Here is a 12,807-nt window from a genome sequence, read left to right on the forward strand (position 1 = left end):
GGACAAGAAAAACTCCAGTGTTTCTTTTTTTCTCTTCTTCTTCCTTGTGCGAGGTGTTTGTTTTAATTGTTTGGTAAAGTGAAGAGAGCTGTTTTTGTTGGTTTGGGTTGGGGGGGGGGGCATCGCATATAGGGAATTCTTAATCGGTCCATAGATTATAACAGCAATAAAAAAAATCTATAGAGAATACCATTAGCTTTGGAAAAAAAAAAAAAAACCTAAAAGCTTTATTACAAACCCAGCTTTGAAATAGGGGGGATTAGAGGACTGAAAGGGTCCCACAATAGTTAGAAGAAAAGGTTTCATGCTAATGAGGTTAATGCCCTTTGTATCTCCGGACTCCACAACTTCATTACTCCTATCTCGGGCAACACCGAGCGGCTCAGAGCCTCACAATCCACTCGAGCTTTTCCCTACCCTGCCTATAAAGAAGGATTTGATAGCAGTCCTGTTCAAACTAGATAATTATATCTTTTCAAGTTGGAATTAAGATAAAGAAAGTGCAGTGGAGGCGGTGAGCCTTGATCCGCCGCAAACAAATTTGGCGCACCAACCCTGAACCCCCCCCCCCCCCCCCCCCCCGCCAAATCCTCGCCCCCCCCCCCCCCCCCCACCACCCCTTTTCTCTGTGTGCGCCTGTATGGACACACAGGAGACAGGACAGGCTTCTCATTAGAGCCTGGCACGACTTGATTAATTTAACGCGCTTGATTACAACCTAAAAATCCCCCCCCCCCTTTCCCCCCCAATTTTTAAATTTTAAGCGGAAGATTCAAATCCAGAGAAATAACGCGTGTATTTAATTTTTTTTAACCAATTGGAATGTTCTACTTTTTATATTTAAAATGCTAAAACAATTTTAAAAACAATTTTAAACCATAGACTAAATTTTGGAAATTGCTCTTATTAAAAAATAATAATAATAAAAAAAAAAATTCTGTATACATTTTTTCGTGCGCATTTTTTTTTTTTTTACATTAAAAAAAAACCCCAACAACAACATCAAGCTTTTCTTGTCCGGTCGTGCCACATATTAGAAGACACGCAAACGCATTTGGACACTAGGGTCAGATGAATATAGCTGCTGTGGACAGGCTCGAGACGGTGTTGATGTGAAGTGGGCCCTCATCTCATCACATCCTCTTTACGCACGCTGCTTGTGCGTAAAGGTCCAGCCGGGTGGACCTTCCGTGACCTGCTTATCTAAACTTCATAAGCCCCGGGTTCAAAACTCTCCATAAATCAGCACAGCTTCACAACTATTTTCATTATTCCTCCGTTATCCACCGCAGAGCCGTTTTGGGGACATTTCGGACCTCCCTCATCTCCTCGCTGTATTAAACATTTATTCCACGACACGAAATGATTATCCGTCATTGAAAAGAGGAGTCGGGCCTATCAAGTGACCCCACTGACCCAAAACCTCTAATCTGCAATTAGTAGGTATAATTACGTCCGCTGACACCACTAATGTGAATAGTTGCTGAGGGAGGGGGAGGACAGGCCTCGTGTTGAGCGCGTAAAGTCAATAATTGATCGAGTTGGAATCTCTTAAGTTGCAAGAAGTGTCTTTTTGAAAAGGGGGGCTTTGGGCCTGTTTGTCAACATGTCCATCAAGTCTTTCTGGGAGGGGGGCCCGAGGACGGGCTGAGAGGTGGCACCTGTAGGCCGAGGCGACCCCGCAACAAAACCTCCGTCAGGCCAAACTTGATCTGTCCTGTTTCACAAATTGCGTCTGAAATTGATCCTTGAAACGAGAGAATCAACCCCCGAACAATTCCCCGGCCTTGACATAAGGTGCAGCGATAAATATACAAGACTAATGGGCAATTAACATACAATCACTCTTCAAATAGCTTACATAATAATAAATTAAACAAGGCAGCCTGGGATTCAGTTTCTTTCTTTATTATTAATAATGGAGGGAGGGGCGCTTGATGCGCTCGGATGATTATGTTTTCCAAACGCAGCAATTTCCAGGTTGGTTATCGAGCACAGTCAGCACTTATTGACTCCAAGAAACTCACCAGTCCGGCGCTTCCTGAGCTCTCAAATAATTCAAGTAACACGCGTTTTATAGTCTCCCTGTAAGTCGCTTATGATTTGGATTTTTGGCGGAGATGGTGCGTTTATGCGCATGTGGACACAATTCGATCTTAAAGTGCCGCGCGTCGGCCTGATGCGTTCAAGGACTAAGATTCTTGGCAAGGTAAAAGTCTAAATTGACTGAGAAATAAAAACACTATTTCAATCAACATATTAAGTGAAATAAGCGGAAATTACATGTCCTTTTTTTAAAGAGGGACACATTAGACACATGTAAAGCTGCTATGAAATTTTTGTAGAATTTATTGAATTCAGAGCAAGATTACAGTACACACACACACACACACACACACACACACACACACACACACACACACACACACACACACACACACACACACACACACACACACACACACACACACACACACACACACACACACACGCGCGCGCTGGCACCAGAAAGTGATTGTTAATAGATGAACGAAGCCAAGAGCCACATTACAAGCAGGTCTGACAGAGCGGCCGAGGAGTTTCACTCCAGAGGTCTTTGGTGCCCCATTGCACACGCTCACTGAGGTCACCACCCACACATCATCCGACCAGCGGATGTCACAGAACTACAAGAGACAAATGGCCATCTCGTGATGAAATATTCATCCAGCGGTGCAGTTCAGAAACACTAAACTTTTTCCACCTGCACAGATGCTTTTCCCCCTTCGTCTGTCAGGCTCCTTTATATTGGCCTCGCTCCCATCCCATAATGCCCCTGCTCAGACTGTACTGACACCCCCAGCATCTGCCTGAACTCGGCGAGCTCAGGCTTTGGGGAAGCCTCAGAGGTCTAAAGCCTTATTTTAGCTGTTTGTTCCTCTTCTTATTTTCATTGGTTACAACAGTAAACATGTATTTCTGATGTATTAATATTCCTGCTGCAGCCCAACACATTCCAAACGTTCATTTTCTCTGATGACACGGGGGGCAATTTGGCCTGTAATTTGACGCGGCTTTTATTTGCATATAAGTGTTTCCCACATATCCACCAAGCCTTAAGAGAGCAATTGTCGACCTCCCCGTCCTCTGAAGTTTCAACCTCCAAACATTTTATAGGTCGTATCTGCAACCAGCATTCCCCCAGCACACTAATGTGTAACACATGGCGGACTGTACACCTGATAAAATACCTCAGGGGCCCTGCAGTTTGGAAAATCCTCAATTCGCTCTCTAAATAAAACAAACAATGGCCTCACTAAATATATCACATGTGCCCGCTGAACTATTTTGTGTCTCTTGACTTGTGAGCCCCCCGCCCCGACACTGCACACACACACACACACACACACACCATCAGCACTGGTCTGTCTGAGTCGTGACACAACTCGCAGGTACTCCTGAGCCTCATGCCAGGCTTCACAGGCGTCTGGAGGCTCCTGGGCCTGCTGCTGCTGCTGCTGCAGCACTGGACTGCTCGTGCGTCTGGCTCTTTGAGGGCTCCTCATTCCTCTGCCCGGTTCTCGTGCTTGCGCCTTGCCAGGATGTGATCACATCCAGTGAAATCAACTCTCATCTCGGGCTTTGGGTTTTGGCCCTCCCCTTGCCATCGTGTCGGTGTGAAAGCGCCGAAGTCGTCTGAACTGTCATGTCGCTACTGGTATGTGGCTTCAGCGGCAGGCAGGTGAAATGATGGGCACCTGCTCTTCTGTCCCTGCTCTGCACCCATCTGAGCTCTGCTGTGTCTCCCCCTCTTGGCAGCTGTAGGAGCAAATGTTGCCCCTCCAAAAGGAGAAAAAAAAAACAACAAAAAAAACCCCCACCACCATGAAATATCAGGTTTCTTCTGGCTGAGTCTGACAGCAGTTGAGTGTTTAGTGTCTGGAAAGTGAAGTAGCCAAAAATACTAGTGGTCGTTTTTGGACTGGGGGCTTGTGAGCTCTTGGACAGTGGATGGTGCTTCACTCTCACTTCTTATTTTTGTTTTTTTTTTTTTCAACACCAAAGTCAACTGAGCCTGTGACACATATTTAAAACGTAATGGGAGACCTGTGGATTCTTCATTAAGTGCTACGAAACTGGCCCGAGTAAAACACTGGACTCAAATACACCTCACATCAGTGAAATCTATCTACACACACACACACACACACACACACACACACACACACACACACACACACACACACACACACACACACACACACACACACACACACACACACACACACACACACACACACACACACACACACACACCTGGTAGAATGTTATGTGATTATTCAAAAAGTACTGAAAAACACTCTAAAATACTTTCTCATACGTCAGTACCGAAAATTACACTGTAAACGCTGAATTTATATTAGATGTGAAGTGTTTCCTGCCAGGAACTCCTGGTGTAAACCTTTACTAAAAATATGTGATTATTCTTTAACTTTCACGCCTATTACATATTATATCCATTTGTTTTAATGCATTCCTGTCGTTAGCGTTATTTCAAAGAAATCTCTGCTTAAAATCCACAAACACCTCTGATCTATGTCATTCCCAGAAATTCAGTGATTAACCAGTTAAAGAAAAACAAAAACAAAACAAAAATTCATTATTTGAACACAAGAAGAAGCCACACAAGCTAAAAGATCCGGTCAACAACTTGTTACTGCGATTTATCTTCAACCTATTGGTATTGGAGTTGCCAGATGGGCGTTGTGTTGTTTAGAAAGGTAACAAACCACCTTTCACCTCTCAATCCACTTGGAAGAATGACAAGAAAACCAACTTAAGACCGAAGGCTGAAAGTGTTTCTTTCGGCCATGTTCGAACTAAAAGGTTGAACATCATGACTGATGTTGGACAGCATTACAGTAGATTATTATATCGAGTAAAATCTCACGACTTTAATGATGAGTGAAATTTTAAAAGTTGTTCCAATTCAAACCATGAGTGGCTCAGCGAACAGACAAAGCCCCGCCATTTTAACTGTAATTAAATTCTGAAGTTGTTGCAGCAAAATGAAACAAAACAAATAAAAAGACTATGAATCAGGTGTTCAAAGTGTTGGGCGGCCTCCATCTAGGGGCGCTGGAGAGCTTTAAGGGTCGTGTAGAAGCAGGTCAAGGGGAGACCTAGTCCCTGCATGTTTTATTCCTTATTTACTTTGAAACATCATTTAATGACACAACTATAATTAGTTTTCTTATAAGTGCATGAGTTTAACATTTTGCACCGTTACAACAGATTACAAAGGTCCAACATAAGAATTTACTTGATATTTTAAGGGAAAGCACGATTAAAGCTGCGTGTGATTTTTGTACGTGTGGCGTTTGGGTTATGAAAACCTTCGGAATCTTTATTAGCGTTCCCAAACACATAAACTTCCGCCGACAAAAACAAAACCACAAACAAGCAAATAACTAACAGAAATGAATGAATCCCAACATGGCTGTTCGCCGAATCCTCGTTTTCGTCATTTAAGTCTTACATGCATTGGTGCAATGATGTTTTTATTTCTTCTGCCTCTGTCTGAACTGGAGAACGACAAGTGACACTGACCAGAACACTCTCCTCTCCGTGAAACCTAATTTACAACAGACAGCTTTCATAACACCGGCCATTTTTTTCTTTTCTTCTTCTTCTTCTTCTGTTTGACACTTATGGTAATACACCAAGTTTCAGCCGCCGCGCGGCTTCATGTGGTGTCTTCACCAACGCTGGTCCAACTCCTACGCCAGCTCTCATTAGCCTCCCTCACAACACGGAGCTTATTTGTGGCATCGGTGCGAGGCTGTGCCAGTTGTCTGGTCGGCGCTGTCATAATACTCCCCTCAGACGCCTGAAGTTGGTTGTAACATGACTTTTATTCATAAACAATATTTTCCGTGTGTGTGTGTGTGTGTGTGTGTGTGTGTGTGTGTGTGTGTGTGTGTGTGTGTGTGTGTGTGTATGTATCTCTGCTCTCCCCGCTCTTCGACTGTGGAAAAATGCAGCCCGACAAAATAGTCAGCGGGTTTGCCTCGGCCGTTGCCAAAAACACTCCGATTGTACGTTCAGCACAAACACCTAACTGAAGAAGGTGGTTTTGTCTCGTGAGCCTGAAGGCTGCCTCTTCTGCCCAGATTAAACGGGAGTTGGTTACAAAACATAAAAGTCGTACGGAGAACGGCGGGCTGGAAGAAAGCGGGAGACGCCTCGTGTTTGTTGCCCCCCCCCTCCTCCTTGTGGCAGATGTTCTCTACTTCCCTGTCGTAAAACAGTGCGGCCATGTGTGGGAAACGTGTCGGGGGGAGAAATACGGTGTGCCGAAGTGTTTGACATCCAAACACCGACCACCATGTTTATGCCGCGCAGGGAGCGGAGAGGGGAACGGAGGCGTTTGGTTGTTTGTTGGGAGCCTCAATGGAAGGGTTCAGCGGCGAAGTGAAGCGCCGCTCCACAGGTCGGGTCAATGATTGGTGGCAGCGCTTCAACTTGTGACATCTGTTATGGACCAATGAACAACTTAGCACCTCCACGGAGGAACTAACCCAAATTACACTCGCCGATCATTCACTGCCCTTCACTCCGGAGGCTCCTCCTCCACCGCCGGCGGTTTAGTCATTGCGGGAGCGGGACGCTATAGCGCCGTCTGGACATCTCGAGTGTGTTTTTTTTTTTTTTTTTTTTTGGCAGAGCTGCCTGCTAATTAATAACAAGCGTAACTTCTTGCCGAGGGTTTTATGGAAGCTTAAGGTGAAATAATTACTTCTCAAGAAGTGGCGACCGCAATCCTCACACACCGAGACTTTGAAGTCCGAGCGGCGGCGGCGGCGGCGGGGAACCCCGCCAACGCCGACGGTTGTGCAGCGCTCCATTATGCATTAGCACCAAACTGAGAGGTGCTCTGTGCTTCACCTGACTCTAACTGCTGCTAACGCTCGCCGGCTGAAGCGCCTTCCACCATATAATTGCGTGCGGTGTGAACGTATGAACTCTTAAATGCATGTAACCCAGAGAAATGAGTGGCAGTGGACTTTGAAACCGTGTGGCGTGTGAGGGATGAGCCGCACTGGGCCTCTCTCTCTCTCTCTCTCTCGCTCTCCTCTTTTCTCTCTCCCCTTTTCTCTCTCTCTCTCTCGCTCCTCAGATTGGCGATTCTGGACATTCAGAATAAACAGGTGCAAAGCCAAGTGTGGAATATATAAACGAAGTAATGGCAATATATGTCTTTTCAAGTCCAATTACCGCAGGATCCAAAGTCTCGTCGCAGCTTTTGTCCTCCCCTCACCCCCCCGCAGGCCGTCCTATGTGTTTATAAGTGCGGCGTAATGGTAGCAGGGTGTGTAAGTGCTGCAGGTTATTTTGTATTTGGAGGTGAGGACATGGCAAATCAGACCACTTCACACATGAAAGGCAGTCGTAGGTCCGTTTAATTCTCTGTGCCTCTCTTACTCTGGATCTTGCTGTCCTTTTTCGGGGGTGTGGGGTGAGTGTGTGTGTGTGTGTGTGTGTGTGTGTGGGGGGGGGGGGGGGGGGTGTCTCCAGAGGCTAGTTAAAAGGTGTCTGATTCTCACCATGAATCTAATTAGATCTCTGACTGAGGTCTCAACATCTCCTTTGAAAAAAAAAAAAAAAGAAAAGGAAAAGAAATGCATGGAGGAATAAGGTGCTAAAGCACACAGCCCTCGCCTCCACTGCACCTTGGCCTGAGCTGTCCCCTGCTCCCTCCTTTTCTGCAGAAAAACAAAGTCCTGCAGGCTAATGAAGTTTGTAATTAAGGAGATCCTGTCAGGCTGAATGAGTAATTAGGACGTGGTTTTCTCAGGGGTGTTAATGGTGGTCAGGCTCAGCGGAGCACAGGCTGCCTGTATGGCCAGAGTGCACTCTTTCATCGCTCAGCAGGAAGTGGAAAAGAGAGAGGAGCTGCCTTGTTTTGTTTTTTTTGTTTTTTTGTGTTTTTGTTTTTTTTCACTCCGACCAGACGAGCATCTCTTCAGCAACCCCTTCCTATACACCAACATTCCCGGGCAAGATATCCAATGTCATTAAAGATCAGGGACAATTGGCAGCAGCCGGGCATCGAGAGCAGATGTCCTTCCTGCCTAATGCTTCTAAATGATCCTGTTTATGCACATCTATAGGAAACATGGCCGCTTTTCCCCTCCGACTAATTTGCTATAGATTTCTGATGTGTTGTGAAATCAGATATAATTTGAGGCAAATGGCTGCGGGACAGGACCACGCTCTGTTCTCGGTGAAGACATCTCCGTTCTAATTATCACATTTACTTCAGATTGGTTGACTGTGCGCCTGATAAAGAAAGTTCACCTGGCCTCAATTAACTATATTTATCTGAGATTATCCCTCCATGAGATTTCTGCTCTGGCAGAGAGATTAGCGTTATTAAGAGTCGCATATGCAGGATGAATACGTTTTCAGACAAAGTGACATCTCTTAAGGATGAGAAATTAAATCAATGAAATGGGAATCAAAAGGGAGCAGCAGCACGTTCTTGGGATGGTTCAGCTGCAGTATTGTTTTTTTTTTTTCCCTTCTTCATCCAGTAATATCAGTCTGTATTCGCTGATATACGCTCATTTAATTCGGACAACAAATTGAAAACTACATTTGATAATTGTTTAATTCTTATCTGGAGTTATCTACATAGCAGAGCAGCAGTGAATCCACCTGAAATCTCCTCTTTACACTGGACTGGTGCATAAAAACATAATCACATATTGCTATATCTGATCACGTATGAGGTGAGAACATGAAGTTATCACATACACTTTACAAAGAGATGCACCTGGTCACGCTAGTTCATTTCCAAAACCCATGCAGTAGATGCTATTAAATAAGGACAAAATGTCATTAACTTACACAATGTGTTGCATCTATGTTGCCGAGTTGATATTTTATATTTATTTCATTGATCACTAGTGTTGGTTTAAGATAGTTGGAGGAGAAATACAGTTCAATTTGACCTCGATAAAAGAAGTGAGCGCCTTCCCCAATGAATAGTGGAGGAGAAAGAGTGAGCATAAACGTCAGGGCTATTCTATTGCTGTGTCTCAGAAATGTGCATGAGGGGGTTTCACACTGTCAAGTAACCCAAACTGACAGTTCCCGGAGGGTGCACTAAAATGATGGATAAAACCTCACTCCACGTGACTCTTGTCTACAAGTAGGTGCTTTTCTGTCTGGGGGGGTAATTATCTGTGTGCGGTAGCAGCAATCAAATCTTTGATGCTGTCAGGAGACGATTCCAGGACCGACTTCAGTTTACTTCGGACAGGTCGCACGGTGTGTCGTCCAGCGAGAGGCGAGGGCAGAGGTCTGCAACCTTTTCCCATCAAAAGACATGTTTTTCTCACTTTTCACCAAATAACAATCTTCTGGAGCAACAAAAAAACAGAAAACACAAACAGTTTCATCGTCAAAGATCACAGAGCTCAGAAAGTTATTTATGGGGTTTCATTACTACAATTTACAGTTTTAGCTTTTGTAGCCACTTTTAGCAGTTTTAACCTTTTTGGCTGACTGATTCCGCAAGTTTGGTTGTTTGACCCATTTTGACTTTTGGTAATTTATTTTCTCGTCCAGTTATCCATTTAGCCATTTTAACAGTTTGACCTGTTTTGTGCCGTTCTTGACAGTTTCAGACATTTTGGCCACAGGTTTTTTTTCCCTCAATCCTCAATCTAATGTGTTTTTTTTCCGCCTGGTTCTTTGTAGTTTTGGAAGTTCCTTTTTAACCATTTTTGCCAGAAGAGTTGTTTTGAAAACAAGACAAACAAACAAACAAACAAACAGAAATATGAATAAACATATAATAAATAAATAAATAAATAAATAAATAAACAAACAAACAAACAAACAAACAAATAAATAAATAAATAAATAAATAAATAAATAAATAAATAAATAAATAAATAAATAAAATAACATAAAATAAAATAAAATAAAATAACAGGATAAAAATAGCTCTGCATATTTTTCAGAGAGCAAATGCAGAGGAACTAAAGAGCCGCATGTACTGTAGCTCCAGAGCCACAGGTTACTGGCCCCTATATTTTTTTCTATCTTAGCCAAGTTTCTCTCTTCACTCAAATAAATATACTGCAACACTACAGATGTAAGTCTTCAGATGAGATGGAACATTTTTAGTTGCTGAATGGTGCCATGCCTCCACTCACAAATCTAACTCATTCATTGGTGCTTTAGTTTAAACCTAAGACACTCACAAGGTTTTCAAAGCACAGTAATTACATGTGCTGTATTGAAAAATCTATTACCTTCATTTCACTTTAACCTGGAAACAGCTTCATCCCTTCACTGATATTTGCTCCCTCTGCTCCTCCAAATCCAATATGGCAGAACAATAATGCCCCCTCCATGTTTCTCAAAGCAGAGCAACAACTCTGGGTCTTTTTACAGTAGAAGGAGTCTCCTCTCCTCAGAGGTTCATTTCCTTGATCGCTGGTTTAACCTCTGCATTCTCCAAAGTCATTGACACTGTTTAGACTGGGAAGTCTCCTGCTGTGAGGCACAACACCTGGGCTTTGAACCCATGACCTCACATCTGAGCGGTCTCGCTGAAGCCCCCCCCCCCCCAACATAACCCCCCCACCCCTCCCCGCCCCCCAGTCAGCTGGAGGATCAGCTCGGACAGACGGACCCAGAACTCTTCATTTCCTGTTTCGCCTGCAACCAACCTTTCCTCAACTCAACGCACACACACACACACACCCACACACACACACACACACACACACACACACACACACACACACACACACACACACACACACACACACACACACACACACACACACACAGGAAAGCTACCTGTGTTTCAGGTAATATAGTCAACATAACTAAGCTGTGACCTTTACGAGGACAAGCGAGACGTGTTTTCACCGTGTTGTGGATTAAAGGGAAACAGAAAAACGGGAGGCACTTTGCGATAATCTTCCGTTTCACTGCAGATACACCGGAGGAGATTCCAGCCACAGTTTCCAGGTATTTACTCTGCGTTTTCTTAAGATCGCTCTCTCAGACAGAAACGGACGAGACAGCTCTGCGTTGCAGACTCATTACAGGTTAAGTGGAGCAGGTGTTTGTCAGCTCCAGGCAGACCTACGTGGACGAGGCCTTTTCATCTGGGCTACTTCCTCACACATTAGTCTTCAGCCAAATTGCTGCGAGAGGAGGCTTCGCCCAGCCCATCCCTCATCGTCCACCGTGACCTCTCCTCTCCATGCTGCAGGCAGGGCTGGAGATAAAGAAAAGAAGAAGAAGAAGAAGAAGAAGGAAAAAAAAGCAGAAAAACGGCTCAAGGAATCCTAAATATTAGTGGTTGTAAATCAGCCCCCAGTGGCCTATGAATAGCAATTATCTTTCTCACACTAATAAATCCCCCTAGTCACAGATAAGATGGTTTCCTCTTCTCACCTGCAGTAAAAACAGCAAAGTATTGAGCAAGCAAAAATGGGAAGGGTGAAGCAAATAAATGAGGCCTCTTTAGCCGTGGATTACACTCAGAGGAAAAATATATGTCGTCCTTTGTGCCGGTCGCTACATTTCCCATATGAACTGAGAGCGAAACAGCGAACGATCACAGGACTTTAGGAATTCAGATGATATCAAGGAGCGAGCTCCAGCTCTTATCGGCGTCATCAATACCTGCTAAACATGATTCACTTCAGTGCACAGTGACTTTCGGCTGGTAGAACTGCTGAGATTTCCTGAAAATGTCAGCAGGAGCGGGGGAAGTGGAGGCAGCGCGGTGAACGATAGTGAGGTTCTACTTGTCTGATATCAACCTCCTTTGATTTTTATCTGCAGCGGGTCAGCATGGGCGAGGTTTAGCCATTGTGGAGCACTTTCAACTGATTAAACTGACCACCCTTCAACCAGAACATCAAACTAACTTCCCGTCTTCTCTGCAGGGTTCACAGTAACCCTGCAATCTGCTGGGATTTACCAGACTTCACGGTCATCATCTCTATAGGAGAAAAATGCTGCAATCAGTGGCTTTTTTTTCTCCTTCCTTCCTCTATAAGGTGACTGAACCTTCATTCCATGTAAAGACTTAAGTTAACCTCATTAAGCTCGCTCACACACAAGATACATAATTATCCCTGAGAGGATAGCCAGTGCTAATACAAATTAGAAGGATAATTAAGCTACTGAGACTGGCCATTGCATCTCCCAGAGCATTGGACCTGTAGAGCCATTATAGTGAATTAGAGCCTTTGTTTACAGTCACAACAAGAGCCTTTTACCAGTGGCCATGTTTGTCAGAGGACCCATATAACCTGGGTTCAATTCTGCTGCACTTAAGTTAGTTACTTAAAGGGATTAAATTGCCATGAATCTAATATTAAAATGACGATTTTCCAAAAGTCTCCCACTGTGAGTGCCGTCGATTTAAAATCACATTTTTCTTACGAAACATGGGTTTGCTTTGGCTCAGTGTGAAATCTGTGCAGGTACTTTTTGTCACCTACAAAGACAGACAGGCATGGAGTGTAACTTTTTTTTTTTCCCCCTTCAGGGAAACCTGACTGAGGACATTCAACTGTCTGCAGCGAAAGATGAAAGAAAATTGCTCCCAGGAAGGAAATGTTTATGAACCGATGGGTTAAACCTACAAAACCAGTGGAGCTAGTTAAATTTTCTGTCTTTATGTCAAATTTAAGCCCAGCCATAAACAAGGACATTATTATTTATGTATCTTTGTCCATGTAGTTCGGGTTTGCATTTAAGATCTTTTTCATTTTGATATAACTT

The 12,807-nt window shown here is 44.0% G+C and overlaps 1 protein-coding gene across 1 annotated transcript in view; it reads left to right on the forward strand.

The window, feature by feature from the left end:
• emx2 (empty spiracles homeobox 2) overlaps nucleotides 1-3,804 on the forward strand; it is a gene marked incomplete at both ends in the record, with an annotated part of 6,547 nt that extends 2,743 nt beyond the window's left edge. The window contains one exon of the mRNA XM_080507380.1: nucleotides 3,799-3,804. Coding sequence (XP_080363506.1) covers nucleotides 3,799-3,804 — 6 coding nt within the window. The remainder of the gene's footprint in view (nucleotides 1-3,798) is intronic.
• Nucleotides 3,805-12,807: the final 9,003 nt, after the last annotated feature.

Source organism: Blennius ocellaris (assembly GCF_963422515.1).
Source record: "Blennius ocellaris genome assembly, chromosome: 13".
In the NCBI taxonomy this organism is placed as follows: Eukaryota; Metazoa; Chordata; class Actinopteri; order Blenniiformes; family Blenniidae; genus Blennius; species Blennius ocellaris.